Source organism: Dama dama, chromosome 13 (genome assembly GCF_033118175.1).
Source record: "Dama dama isolate Ldn47 chromosome 13, ASM3311817v1, whole genome shotgun sequence".
In the NCBI taxonomy this organism is placed as follows: domain Eukaryota; kingdom Metazoa; phylum Chordata; class Mammalia; order Artiodactyla; family Cervidae; genus Dama; species Dama dama.
Genome location: NC_083693.1, coordinates 14,662,756 through 14,677,868, shown reverse-complemented (window position 1 = coordinate 14,677,868; position 15,113 = coordinate 14,662,756). Strand labels below are relative to the sequence as shown.

Genomic DNA, 15,113 nt, shown 5'->3' with positions numbered 1-15,113 from the left:
AAAATTAGAAACTATTATCTTTATTTCAGAGACTTTTACACATCGGTGGGAAAAAATACTAAAATCTCAGTCATAAAATAGGCAAGGAATATTTTTTAACATTTGAACTTTCTAATAATCAAGAAATATAAATTCAATCTGCAAGATTCCTTTTTCTTATCCTATTGGCAAACTTTGTTTTCAAACATAATAATGGAAACTGCTGAAGGTTGGTCATACCTTACTGGTGAGCATGTAAATTTGCACATCTGTCTGAAAAACAATTTGTCGGTATGTCTTAAATGGCTTTGAGATACTCATGCCCTTTGACCCAGAATTTGCACACCTAGGAGCCTTTCCCAGGGGTGCTTTGCTTGGCACAGCTTCTGGATCAGCTCTGCCCCACCTCCCCCGTCCCCGCTGCCCCACGACGGTGCTTTCTTTACCGTCTCAGTCTTACAGACTCACCCACAGTTTTGGAGACAACACTGCCCAAAGTGGTAAAAGCTCATCTCCAGTGCGAAGGGAAATGCCCCTATGATGTGGGAAGGCTTTAAAAACTCACCACCAGCCTGAAGAAGGGACAAGCTCACTAAAGGCAGAGCACAAAGGGCAGTGATCCTGGAAAGCAAGAGTGGAGGGGAAAATGAGACCATCCTGAATTACGGAGGAAAAGGGCACAGACTCAGTGGATATGAGCTTGAGCAGATGCTGGGAGCCGGTGTAGGACAGGGAGGCCTGGTGTGCTGCAGTCCATGGGGTCGCAAAGAGACGTCAATTAGCAATTGAACAACAAAGGGGGTAAGAAGGAAGTGGGTATGTGCAGAAAACAGGATACACATAAAATTCTTGTTGGAGGGAATAGGGGAGTGTTATCCTGTAGGTTTCTCTATATTTTAAATTTTTTCCAAGTTAAATGTAAAGTTATTTATAGTATCCTAGTTTTATCTTTTCAGTTCATAGAAAAAAGACTGCAGAAAAAGAGGGATGGAATATAACTTTGAAGAAAGTTTTCATTTGCTGATTTTTCACTCAACTCTATCATCTACAAATACACGTTATCAATCAGCTGTGGCAACGGTTTCCAAAATTTGATGGCAGAAAAGTTTTACATTGAGAACTGCTAGCCACTCACTTGACTTACTCCCTTGGACTGCAGGATGGATCTGCAGGGCCTGGGTGAATAACCCACCCCTGCCCCAGCTGCAGGCTCCCCTGCAGCAGTGAGCACACGGGGTGTTCGTCAAGGGTGGTGGGGGGACAGATGGCAATGCGGGGAGACATAGGGGTGGGCGGGTGAGAGAAAGGCCACCCTCGTAAACAGCAGCTTGTGAGTTCTCAGGGCACTTATGCTTTTTCAAGGCCCACCCCCCCAAGCCGCTGCCTGCCCCGCCTACTCTACGGCTCACTCATCGTGTCTCTAGTGGACCTGATGTATTCTGCTGGGGGTGGGGAGAGGGCATGCCCAGGGAGGAGGCAGGGAGTGACTGTGGTACATGTACGACCTCCTGGTGTCCCTTCATGCAACTATTTGAGCCGTCAAAGATCACAGAGAGAGGAGAGTCATTCCCCCACCACCAGGCAGGTAGAACCAGGCTCTGCCGCAGCCTTGAGCCCCTCAGAACATGCAGAATTGGACGCTGGGCTGGAAGGGGTAGGCCAGACCCACAGCTGATGCTCTCCTCCAAGGCTGCTCCAGGCCTGCCCTCGGGAGGGAGGCCCGCGCTGACTGCGTCACTGTTGCCGCTTGTAGGAACTACACGGTGGTGAACACGGAGAAGGGCCTTCTGGAAGTGCAGCACATGAGCTGTGCGGGGATGAAGCTGAGCTGCCAACTCAAGATCCAGAACTCGCTATGGACAGCCACCGAGGTAACCACACCCCTGTAGGGCTCTAATCCAGGTGGGAAACTCCCACCCCTGGGGGGTCAGGTTTAGCAATGAAACAGGCAGGACACCCAGGAACGTTTGGAACTTCACACACTTACTCACAGGGCTGGCTCACCCGCCTAGTTCCTGACTGGTGGCTGGGATGTAGCTTTGATGTGTCAAGTGCCGAATCCCAGCAAGAGGGATTCACCCTAGTAGGCTGGTGAAGTGACCGGGTTTCTTATAACACCGCCTGCCTAACAGCAAATCCACTCAGCTCTGAGGCCTCTTGCTTTCATGTAAAGAGGTCAGCAGAAGGCACAGGCAACTGTCTTTTGAGAACTCCAGAGAGGAATGCCACAAAAACACATGATCTGAAGCTACTGGGCAGGAGAATATGAATTGGTGCAGCCTTTCCAGATGGCAAGTATAGTTCAAATATGCATCAGAAGTCTCAACAGTATTCATGCCTTGTAAGCCTTAGTAATTTCAGTTTTAAGAATTTGCTGTCAGGAAAAAACCAAGACAGGCAAACACAGGAACACTCAGACAAGACAGGAGTGTAAGAATACTCATTCCAGTGCAACTCATAGTAGTGAAAATGAACAGAATAAACATCTGACAGCATATAAGTCAAATTCTGGTGCACTCAAGTGATGAACATGCCTCACTCCCTAACAGACCAGGGAGGAGAGAACCTCTGCCCACACTCATCGTCCTGGGAGAAGAAAAGTGTGGAAACAGCATAGCAGTGTGGTCTCACTGTTGGGAATGCAGACACACACCAATACATGTAGAAAACTGGAAGTCTGGGCCCCAGATCTCAAAGGTGGCTTTCTCTGAATGTTGGATTGTGGACGATTTTACGTTTTTCTTTAGACTGTTCTGTAGTTTTCAGAGTTTCTAGAAAGAACAGAAGTATGAAACCAGCCAGCCAGAACGCCTCAATAAATGTTACTTCCCAAGGGGTGAAGGGCCTCCTGAGGCCAAGTGTACCCCAGGAGCTGGCAGGCCTGTTGCAGCCAGCTCTCATGCTGACCGTCTCCTCTGCAGGACCAGAAGATCTACATCTACAGCCTCAAGGGCATGTGTCCACTGAACACACCCCAGCGGGCTTTGGACACCCCGGCCATCGTCACCTGCTTCTTGGCGGTACCTATTATAAAAAAGGTGAGATAAGGAGGTGGGTGCACAGGTTTCTGGTTCTCCATCGCCTGTTCCATTGGGCTGATAGGGAAGGGAGCAGAACCATGTTCTTCTGGACCACCTGGCCTAGGCTACAGTCAGCCGTAGAGACAGGAGACCTGGGCCATCCTCAGTGCCTCTGAGTTTCTGAGAACCTAAGCGTTAGCTGCTCAGTCGTGTCCAGCTCTTTGTGACCCCATGGACTGTAGCTCACCAGGCTCCTCTGTCCTTGGGATTCACCAGGCAAGAAATACTGAAATGGGTTGCCATTTCCTCTTCCAGGGGATTGTCCCGACCCAGGGACTGAACCCGAGTCGCCTGCATTGCAGGCAGATTCTCTACCATCTGAGCACCAGGGAAGTGAGTGACCAGTAAAACTAAGGGCTGAGTGGAAGGCTTGCGTCCCGCGGGCAAGCGCCACAGCTCCAGCTGGAGTGAGAGGCTTTTCTGGTACAGATGGCATCCCGGAGCAGTTGCATGTGCGCCCGCTGAGAACCTGGCCCGGCACCCCCACGGCCACTCAGCCCCCAGGCCCTGGCAGGCCCCACACCTGCTGGGCAGCCATATCCCCGCCCCGTCCAGCTCTGCCTGCTCTGGGGTACACACCATCCAGCCCAGACCTCAGTCCCGCCCCAAAGACTCACCACCTCAGCCTCTGGCTCCTGCTGTTCTCAAGTGAATCTGCGAGTGATGCCCACACCAGCCAGGACCCCGAGCACTGCAGCTCCTGAGATCAGGCCCAGCCCACAGGCCGGCCCCGCTGCACACCCTCCCCATCCAGCACTGTGTGCCCAGCAGCCCCTTCCCTCCAGAACCAATCCAGCTGCTCACACCTCTTCCTATTCATTTCTGAAGGTTAGGGCCATGACCCCTCACTCTGAGAAGCTCCTCGATGATGTCCCCAAGGCTTCTCCAGGCTCTGGAACCCCTTTGTGGGCCCTGAGGCACTTGTTTGTGTAGCTCCCAGCTGGAAGGGCCATTATTAAAAGGGCTTTGTTAAAACGAGTTGACTATCATCATCTGATTCCAGTTTTCCCATCTGCAAAGTGGTAAGGAGGATCTCTGGGCACAGCGTACCTAAAGCTCTGGGCCAGCACTCTGGGTAAATGAGAGCATTGTTGCTACTTCCTGACAGTCGTGAACTACATACAGTCTCCTCTCCATGCCTCTACAGTTTTGTTTCTTAAGAAAAAAAAAATCTGAACTCAATCTTAGAGTCAGCTATGACTGTGGCCCCACAGGCGAGGCCGGGCAGCTCAGGACCCAGTTGCACTGAAGCGCAGAGCACAGCACAAAGTGTTATTTAAGGCCGTGGCTGGCCAGAGCCCCGAGTCGGGGCACCGCCGCCCGTAGGCCGGCGGGAATAAAGCCGGCTCTGTGCGGGGCCTCCCTGTCGGCGTGTCTGCACCCTCAGGGGACGTGCTGCCCCATGGCCGCAGAGGGCAGACCCTGAATTCTTGCACGTGCGTGTCCACACCCAGCCGGGACATGGGACTCGCCGCCTGGCTGGGGCCTGGAGCTGGGACTCAGAGAGAGACCTCGCTCCTATTTGCTTTGGCTCTTTTCTGTCCTGGAATCCTGGAGATGGATTTTGATAAGCGGTCTGAGGGCTGTTGATCTCGGGGCTGGTTCACTCATCGCCTTGGACAGCCTGCCTCCCCAGCTCCCAACAAGGAGGCTTTCTGCTGCTTGCCCTCGCTGGCGCAAGGCCTGCACCTCTGCCCTTTCCCGGCTCTGGCTTTGTGCTCCTGAACCCTTCCTGCCCCCATCCTGGCCCACTTGGGCATCGAGCCTGCTCAGCTGCTCTCTGCTCCCAGCTTTGCCCAGATGCTCCAAGGCAGCAGGGCTGGGCCCAGCGTTCAGCACCGCCTCTGCCTGGTGACCTCTGGTGGTCGTAGAAGAACATGTGCTTCAAGGCAGGGCAGGGACACCTCGAGGGCCCTCTCAGTGTCAGCTGGACCACAGCATTTCAGAGTACATGTGGGAAGCAGGGTATGTGGTGTGGTGGCCAAGAGGTACCTCCGTTAGAGGACTGAGCTGAAAGTAATTTCTTCAAGACTTAGCTCAGCAGGCACCCGTTGGTACCTGAGCAGAAAACCGGGGGTTCCCCGAGGTGGCTGGGAGACCCGTTGGTACCTGAGCAGAAAACCGGGGGGGGGGGGTCCCCGAGGTGGATGGGAATTAGCCCTTCCCTGTGCGGGCTGGCCCTGGGGCCAGTGGTGGACACACAGGCCCAGGCCTGCTCTTGTGGAAGCAGTGAGCGGGAGTCCTAGCCCCGTGGGGCACCCACAGCCACCATCAGTTTATGCAGCAGAGTCAGGGGAAGGAGGGCACCACTTCCGCCTCAGAGGAGGCCCGGGTGACCAAGGGGAAGGCTGCTCCCTCCTCCTGGCCCGGCAGGAGGTCCAGGCTCACCGAGGGTGGGCTGCGTGGTCCCGGCAGCACGTGGCCCTTGCTCGGGCGCCAGCGGGCACCCTTCTGCACCCAGGAAGGAGGGCAGAGGTGGCTCTTCTGGGCCTGAGCTGCACCTCCTTTGGGAGCACACTGGAAGATCCTGCTGGTAGCCCCAGCCTGTGTTAGAAGCCGGGAGGTGCTGGCAGGAAGCTCATGCTCACGGGGTACCTGCAGGGGTGGGTCCGGCACGTGCTGTCTCTCTCCTTGGATTGCCCGAGCTGCAGGGGCATCAAGCACCCTGTCTTCCCCCCTCAGAACTCCTACCTGGTGCTGGCGGGCCTGGCGGACGGCCTGGTGGCGGTGTTCCCGGCTGCGTGGGGCGCCCCGGACCCCGGCTGCTCCTACCTCTGCTCACACACGGCCAACAGGGCCAAGTTCAGCATCCCCGATGAGGACGCCCGGCAGAACCCCTACCCCGTGACAGCCATGGAGGTGGTCAACAGCGGGTCCGAGGTCTGGTACAGCAACGGGCCAGGCCTACTAGTCATCGACTGCGCGGCCCTGGAGATCCGCCGGCGGCTGGAGCCCTACACGGCGCCCTCGGTGGTCACGTCTGTGGTGTGCGGCTCAGAGTGCCGCGGCGAAGAGGTGGTGTGGTGCCTGGACGACAGGGCCAACTGCTTGGTGATGTACCACTCGGCGACCTACCAGCTCTGCGCCCGCTACTTCTGCGGGGACCCCAGCCCCACTGGGGACGTGTTTCCCGTGCGCCCGATGGGCCCACCTCCCCTGGACAGCCCTGTGGCCAGCCCGAGGGAGCCCGCGAGGGGCTCCATCGCCGACGTGAGCTTCATGTTCAGCGAGGAGCTGGGCACGCAGATCCTCACCCACCAGGACTCGCTGACTGACTACTGCTCCCTGTCCAGCCTGCCCTGCTCCCCGGCGAGCTCTTCTAGCTTGCCCTTCTCCGCTGACTGCGAGGACACCAGCCAGCTGCCCGAGCCCGCCACGGGCTCCGACAGGTCGGCGCATGACCTGAGCCCCGTGGATGGCGAGGCGTTCAGCCAGCACCTGCAGGCTGTGAAGATCCTCGCCGTGAAAGACGTCATCTGGGTCCCCAGGTAGGTGTCCTGCAGGGGCGTCACCCTGCGCCCTCTCTGCTCTTGCTGTGGGGCCAGTGTGCAGGGAACCTTCAAGTACAGTCAGATGCATCAGGAGCCGCCTTTTCTCTCCTGGAACTGGTGGGCTCCTTTAGCAGATCTATGAAGGGCTGCCCATCGGCCCACCAGAGCTCAGGGCACCAGAGAGGAGAGCCATGGTCAGGTTTCCGACCGGGAAAGGGCTTCTCACCCAGCTCTGGGGCCCTCCCAGGAACCCGATCCATTTGCCAAAGGTGTGTCTGTTTCCCTGCCTTTCTGCACACCCTCTCCGTTTCCCCTTGGAGAGCACAGCCCTGGACAAACGATTCCCCTGCGGGGTTCTGGTTTCTTAGGCGCGGTGGAGATATCATCGTCATTGGCCTGGAGAAGGAGGCAGGAACTCAGCGGGGCCGCGTGATTGCTGTCTTGAAAGCCCGAGAGCTGACTCCACACGGGTAAGACGGAGGGCAGCTACGTGGGGGCCGGGCTGTAGCTTAGGGAATCGAGGCCCCCCACCGCCTCCCTGCGTGTTGGCCGTGGCCCTTCTGTCCTCCACCCAAAACTCATAGTAGAGGCAGAGGAGGAACAATACAGAGTCTGCAGGAGGCAGCTCCCAGGGGGTCAGCAAATGCCAGCTGACAGAGGCATCAGTCACAGTCATGGCTACCTTTTCTGGGGTGCCCCGTGCACCTGTGGACCACCTGCCCAGCCCGAGGTAGCCTGCAGAGCCCCAGTTCAGCTGCAGTCACAATGGGGAAACAGGTGGTCCCCCACTCTTCCTGCCAAGCAGGGGAGCCCTACTGAAGTGCCTCTCCTCCCCCTGGGCACCAGGTGGAGCCACGCTGCCAGGCCACACCAGCCTTCACCACGTCCACGCCCGCCATGCCCATTCTGGGCTCAGCTGTACTTACCCGCCGTCAGAAGGCAGGCCAGACGCCACTGTAGGATGCTGTTGGACCCCGCCTGCCTGGCTGTACTGATGCAAGGCTGGTCCAGCCAGTGTTCCTAGGGCTGTCACGCAGCCCGTGGCGTCCACACCCCTCACTGGGCTGAGTCCCATGCGCTTCTCTCCCTTATGGAGAAATTGCATTCGGCCTGTTTTTCCCGGAGCAGAACGATGATGGAGGTGTATGTGGCACCTGGGCCAGTGGCCCTTGCCCTCCCGGTGGTTCTAGAGACTGGAGCTGTGTTTGCTCCTGAGCGCTGGCTGAGTGTGGGGGTGGTGGTAGTCCCCAGGTCCCAGGTCAGGCTTCTGGGGGAGCAGGTGTGTCCGTAGAGGCTGGGCCTGTTGACCTTGGAGTGTCCACCATCAGTGCCCTTGACTTTTCCCCTGCTGTTGTTTTTCCTCTTTGCCCCCAAAGACAGGTTTACCAAAAGCAGGCACCCTCACTGCAGGGAGAAAGCAGCACAGGCAGCCAGCAAAAGGAAGGCCGTGGCCCGAGCCCACCAGCTTTCTGAGATGCGTCTGAGACATTTACTGCTGCTTAGCCACTCAGTCGTGCTGAGACAGTTAGTCCCTTGGCAGATAGCTACCGAGTGCCCGAGACATGCAAGGCCCACGAGAGCAGATTCCCCTACACATCCCAGTTTACATGCTGGCCTTGGTGCCATCAGGCCACACGGGCAGAGGGAGGAGAGGCTGGCAGTGTCTGCTCAGAGGGGGGCACACGGCCTGCAGAGGCCCGGAAGGAAATGTGTAGGGTGTGCCCGGGTCATGCAGAACTTGCTTTTAAAAATGTACATAGTTCAGACTTGGTATAGGTTTTCTGTCTAATATATTCCCCCACATTTCCTAGGCATGTGGAAACATAATAAGAGAGAAGAATCATGCCTGAATTGAGTGGCAAGGAAATTGAGTTAAAGTTTAGAATCTGTTGTGGACCATTGATAAGCAAGAATTATAGGATAGAATTGATCATTCCAGCCTCTCTCAGCATCTGCGGGGGCACTGATTGCAGGATCCTTACAAATACAAAAGTCCAAGGATGCTCAAGTCCTTATATATAAAATGATATAATATAGTCAGCCCTGGGATTTCCAGGTGGCTCAGTGGGAAAGAATCTGCCTGCTAATGCAGAAGGCACACGTTCAATCCCTGGGTCAGGAAGATCCCCTGGAGGAGGAAATGGCAACCCACTCTAGTATTCTTGCCTGGAGAATCCCATGGACAGAGGAGCCTGGCGGGCTACAGTCCATGTGGTCACAAAGAGTCAGACACGAATGAGCAGCTAAGCACACACAAGGACGCACAGCCAGCCCTCCATATCCAAGGATGCCAAACTCGTAGGCACGGAAGGCTGACTGTTTTTTCTGGACATGTTGGGGTCGGAGGTGTGTCACGGAGGATTCCTACTCTGAGGTGAAGCTGAAATGATGCCCCTTTTTAGGCTTTAGAAAGACTGCCCACATGCTAGACCGCCAGACAGAGCAGCACATGGCTGGTGCCAGGCTAGGGTGCACAGATACCCCCTTAGCCAGGCTCTGTCCTCTGAGAAGGTGTAGGGTGAGGGTCACCACCCTGAGGAAGCAGGAACTCCTGTGGGTTTTCTCAGACCCCCTCTCTCTGCAGGGTTCTCACGGATGCTGCTGTGGTGGCAAAGGACACAGTTGTGTGCGGCTTTGAGAACGAAAATCTGGAATGGTGCCTGGCTGTCTGGAGGGGCTGGGGCACGCAGGAGTTTGACATTTTCTACCAGTCCTACGAGGAGCTGGGCCGACTGGAGGCATGCGTGAGGAAGAGGAGGTGATTCCTGCGGGTTGAGCGTTCCCTGGCCACGGCCAGCGTGGGCCCGCAGCCTGACCTCTCTGCCTGCAGCCCGCAGCCCTCTGAGGACCCGACAGGCAGGCTGGGTTGTCCTCCGAACCACTTGCTGCTAAGACGTGCTGAGAAGACCCCACCCCACTGGGGGTTTAAGTGTTCTCCTGTTCCAGGGCACAGTTCCCTGGGTACCCGCCCCCCCGCCCAGTGCTGGTTTTACAGCCCCAGGGAAGGCAGTGGGCAGAACTGATTGGGCCCCTGCCCCCTCCGTCCACTCTCAGGGCTGGGCCTGGCTGGCCTTGTGGGCCTCCCCACTTTCACCCCCAGGCCTGGGGTGGAATTACACTAGGGCCCTCAGTCGGGGAGCAGCTCAGGGCAGGGCGGGAGGAGGGCTGTGACCCCTGCCCCTTCCCCTGGCAGCTCCCCGGCTCTCAGCACGTTTCTCAAGCTCCTGGGTCCCCGGGGCCTGGGGGCCCCGCTTGGGCAGGCGGAGATCAGATGTCTCCCGCTTGGGAAAGCCTGTGTGTGAAAAGCCTCGGAAGGACCCCGAGAGGAGCACTGCCTGGCGTGGGGATGAATGGGCTCCTTTAAGTGACCGGCCGGGAAGCCAAGAGCCGCACAGGGCGGAGCGCGCCTCAGCCGCTGCATTCTTCTCCTACCGACAGAAGGCAGGAGAGACTCCATCAGCAGGACTTGAGAAAGGGCCTGTGTTTACAGCTTTGTGAAATAAACTCAGACACAGCTGCAGCATAAACCCTGTTTGTTTGCACATAATAAGCTTTTCTATTACTTTAACATATTAAATCATATCTCAATGGTTAGACCTCTTATTGTGAAATCACATCATATGGGACTTATATCAAATTATCTGTTTGCTAAACAGTACAGCAGAATAAAAAAAAAAGTGAAATTGTCAAAGGGAGATGTATGGGTATGACAGCAAGAACTTTCATAAAGGATGCACACACTTGTGTGTACACACGCATGCATTCACATTCACATCACCACCAAGAGTAACTGTTTGAGGCTGCTTAACCCAGAACAGGAGTGGGAACCTGAGATCATCCTCCAGTGCAAACTGTTGACTTTTTTCTAAAATTAAATTATAAAAATCAAACTTTAGATTTTGCTGGGGTATGTAGGCAAATGTGATTCCTTTTATCTGAAAATAAACAAACTCTGAAGATGAAGTCATGGCTTCTGTCTGTAGAGCACACACAGTAACAGTCCGAGCGTGTCCCACCCGGCCCACTCGCTGTCCTGGCAGATGGGGCGTGCCCTCCCAGCTCATGTGCCCCCAGCAGTTTCTGTGGGCGGAGATGGGCTCTGTCAGTCTCCCCGCTTGCTTTCCATGGCCTCAGGGGGACTGAAGCCTGAGCCTCTGGCCTGCGTCCCTGCCGTTCAGCCCCAGCAGGGACTCGGAGGTTACTGCTCCCCCGTCCTCCTGTCTCCACACCGCTTGGCTGCCTAGTTAACTTCTCAAATGCAAACCAGGCCCTGTGCCTACTCTGTCCCAAACCTGTGCTCCACCTCACTTGCAGCTGGACTGCTCTGTGACCCTCAGGATCCCTGGGTCAGGTCTTAGCCTTCCCCGCCGCCCTCGCCCAGCCCCAGGATGGCGACAAGCTGCAGTGAGCTCAGCCCATGTTCTCGAGAGCCAGCTGGGAGGGCCTCCTCACCAAAGTTAGAAATCGTACGGAAGTGGTTCATGAACCTGAATATCTTAAAAACGTAAATGGAAAAATTTCTACAAACTAAAAAGATCAAACTAAAACAGTCAATTGAGAGGAAATAATATTTGTAACAAAAAGGAGAGGCAAATAGTTGGTTTATCCTTTAAGCAAAAAGTTTGTAGCTGTTGCTGAAAAAGAGAAAACTCAAGAGGAAAACGGGTAGAGGACATAAACAAGACTCAGCCTGACCCAACAGTAAGGCAAGAGTCGTGGAGACAACGATGAAATGCTGTTTATGGGCTTGCCCAGGGACACTGTGGAGACGGAGACACCTGAGTGGGGCTTGAGGAAAATCCATGAGGGCCGACTTGGTCCTCACTGGAGCACCAGGGCAGGGCCCCCCCACCGGGGGATGGGGTCAGGGAGGCCCTGGGCAGTGAAGGAGGGGCCGCGCTCCACACCAGCCCCAGCTACTTCCCTTTGGGCTCTTTGTCACGTCATAGACAAGGAAAGTGCCTTCTTGTATAAGCCAGTATTTTCCTGCTGTTAACTCGGAGCCAAATGCAATTCAGGTGTATTTGCTACTGGCCAAAGCAAAGCCCCAAGACCTAACAGGTGATGCTCTGGAGCTGATCCTAACAAGCATCTGTTCAAGTTTGGGCAGAGACCTGAACAACAGTGCACTGGAACTTTCTGCGGCCAGGCATGCCGAAGAGCTTACTTCTGTGCTGTGAGCACTGGGCGTGACGTGGCCTGTAGATCTTGTCCTTGGAGCGGCCACAGTTACAGAGTGAGGTCTGGGGCTTCAACCTCCTTCCCAAAGGCCAAAACTGAGGGTGTGACGTCTGTAAGTTTAAACTCTCCACCCCACGCAAGCTGCCCGAGTCCTGTGGCTCTGGTTTCTACTCTGTGAGATGGCCATGACATGTCTTACACCCCCAGGATTGGTTGGGGACCAAGAGAGACAAATACGTGACAGTCCAGCCTCACCCCTGACCCAGGGCCAGGACTGCCTCCCACCCCCTGGTCATGACCACCATCCCACCTGATTGGGTGGGCACCCAGGACTCTCACCCAGGGCACACACAAGTCCTCTCTGAGAACTGCTCCAGGGAAACACGGCTCTGTCTCTGTGAAATAACCCAACTTTAAATATAAATCTCCTGGGACTTCCCTGGTGGTCCAGTGGCTAAGACTATGCACTTCCAATGCAGGGTGCCCGAGTTCAATCCCCAATCAGGGAATTAGATCCCACATGCCACAGCTGGGAGTTCCACCCCACAGCTGAAGATCCTGCATGCTACAACTAAAGATCCCCAATGTTGCAACTAAGACTCGGCACAGCTAAGTAAATGTTTTAAATTTTTTTAAAATAAATCTCCTGTTTTTTTTAAGTATCAAGAAGATTTTTACTAACACCTTTCCTTGAGAATTGAGTTAGGGTGTAACACACATCACAGTAAATGAAAGGTGATGTATGGGTGTAAGAAGGCAACAGGAATCCCACTGGGAACACATGCTTTAAAAACGAAGTACAAGTAATGATAGGCACACAAATTTTAAAATTTCCCCTTTGCCCTCCATGGGCTGTGTCATCCTCTGGGCCATCACTGTGCTCCCTGCTCTTCTGGGCCTGGGGTCTGGCTGCATATTCTATCCCCAGCCTTCAGGAGAGGCCATGTGACTAGTTCTAGCAAACAGGGTGAGGGGTGAGTGGAAGAGTTGCCCATCACCTCGGGGCGAGCACTGTGTTGTCCCTGTGAGAATTTCCAGGGTGCCCTCCACTCTGACCCCATGATCTGCAACTAGAGCTGGTGCTTGCCCTATCAGCCTGAGTCTCCGAAAGGTGACCCAGAGTGTCCCAACACTCCAGCACGGACACAGAGCAAGAGCAAGAAGTGAACTTTGTGGTTGTCACCCAAGTTCACCTGGCCACGGTGCTTGATACTAGCCGCTGATGCCTCACCCTCTCCACGCCCACCCCCAGCACACTCACACAGGGCTCTGGTGCCCTCAGACCAGCCTCCTGTAGTGCTGTCATCTCTGCCCTGCTCTGTTCTCCCAGACTGAGAACTTCTTGAGGAAGGGGACAGGAAAGTGAGATCCAAATAGGCAAAAAAGGCTCATCCTAAAAGAAAAGGAAGACATGGAGGGGGAGCACCATAATTCCTGAAACAGGAAGCATCCACGTGGTCTCACAACCTTCAGTGTAGAAGACCAAGAGTTCAGACCTGTAGTTGCCTTGAGAGGTGAATCAGATGGCTAGGATGTACTTTTTATATCATGAGTGTTACTTATTTTAAAAAATCAAAACTAGTATATATAATCATCAAAAGCATTTTGCAGCTCTGTCATTAAAAGTGGCCATTTCATACTTCACCATCCTCACGTATGCGTCGCCACCCTCATGTATGCATCGCCATCCTCACGTACGCTCTGCCATCCTCACGTGTGTGTCACCGTTCTCACGTATAGGTTGCCATTCTCATGTACACTCACCATTCTCGTGTATACTTCATGTATGCCCATAGATCTTAGATCTGGACCCACTGCATTTCTCCACTGAAGGGTAGCAGGGCTATTGGGAGGGCCGCTGATTCCATCGCCACACACACTCGCACACATCGACACATGCAGATGCAAAAATATGTACATACAAACACACACATACACACACATAAGCATACACAAACTACTTAGAATGGGCCTGAGGCAAGTTGGATATCCAAGGATTTCAGGGACAGTGTTCAAAGGATAAAGGAGCCCACCATAAAGGGGCTTACTTTGGCTGAGTTGTGATGGTTCGTTAACTAGTTAATTGAAATAGTACAAGTGTTGGTAACCACTGACTGAAACCGCCTGCCTTAGCCAGGCACAATGATAATCACTTGTAAGCATTTCCTTGCAATCAGAGGTCCTGCTGCCACAAGAAAACAGAATTTGGAAGGGGCCAAAAGGAGGGGGATTGGCATGTTCTGCTAACATCCCAGAATCCTTCTTGCTGGAATCCATCTTGGTTGAGATGTGTGCACCACCTGGAAGGACCTTGAGTCAGACTAGGGCCAAGCAAAGTGTCTGACCAGAGACACCCTGGATATTAACCCTTTTACCAAAGAGTAAAACCTGAGAGAGACCACAAACCATGGGGCAGAGCGGTTCTTTGGATTCCCTCATCTTGCTGCTCTCCGCTCAGATGCTCCTTACCAATAAAGCCTTCTGCTTTGTCAGCACGTATGTCTCCTTGGACAGTTCATCTCCCAGGGTCAGACAGGTGTGCACCTGCAGGCCCTGGAAGGGGTCACCCTTCCTGCAACACAAGTTGTAAAAAGTTAGAATGATACCAAAAATGAGAAGCTATTTAGAGCATGTAAATTATAATTTAAAAGATACATATAATTTCTAATAGATTCAAGGGATTAGATCTAATAGACAGAATGCCTGAAGAACTATGGACACAGGTTCATAACATTGTATAGGAGATGGTGATCAAAACCATCTCCAAGAAAAAGAAATGCAAAAAAGCAAAATGGTTGTCTGAGGAGGCCTTACAAATAGCTGAGAAAAGGAGGAAGGATATACCCATCTGAATGGAGAGTTCCAAAGAATAGCAAGGAGAGATAAGAAAGCCTGCCTAAGAATGCAAAGAAATAGAGGAAAACAATGGAATGGGAACAACTAGAGATCTCTTCAAGAAAATTAGAGATACCAAATCATGCAAAGATGGGCACAATAAGGGGCAGATACTGTATGGACCTAACAGAAGCAGAATACATTAAGAAGAGGTGGCAATAATACACAGAAGAACTGTACAAAAAAATATCTTCATGATCCAGATAACCACAATGGTGTGATCATTCATCTAGAGCCAGATATCCTGGAGTGTGAAGTCAAGTGGGCCTTAGGAAGCATCATTACAAAGATAGTGGAGGTGATGGAGTTCTAGCTGAGCTATTTCAAATCGCAAAAGATGATGCTGTGAAAGTGCTGCACTCAATATGCCAGCAAATTTGGAAAACTCAGTAGGGGCCACAGGACTGGAAAAGGTCAGTTTTCATTCCAGTCCCAAAGAAACTCAATGACAAAGAATGTTCAAATTACTGCACAACTGCACTCATCT

At 53.6% G+C, this 15,113-nt stretch overlaps 1 protein-coding gene across 7 annotated transcripts in view; it reads left to right on the top strand.

Annotated features, from left to right (window-relative positions):
• Positions 1-10,513, top strand: part of LRRK1 (leucine rich repeat kinase 1) — a 134,905-nt gene extending 124,392 nt beyond the window's left edge. For all 7 annotated transcript variants that reach the window (XM_061158559.1, XM_061158558.1, XM_061158562.1 and 4 more), the window contains 5 exons: positions 1,733-1,850; positions 2,901-3,017; positions 5,742-6,547; positions 6,919-7,020; positions 9,135-10,513. In XM_061158559.1, coding sequence (XP_061014542.1) covers positions 1,733-1,850; positions 2,901-3,017; positions 5,742-6,547; positions 6,919-7,020; positions 9,135-9,312 — 1,321 coding nt within the window. In that variant the 3' untranslated portion in view covers positions 9,313-10,513. The remainder of the gene's footprint in view (positions 1-1,732; positions 1,851-2,900; positions 3,018-5,741; positions 6,548-6,918; positions 7,021-9,134) is intronic.
• The last annotated feature ends 4,600 nt before the right edge of the window (positions 10,514-15,113 follow it).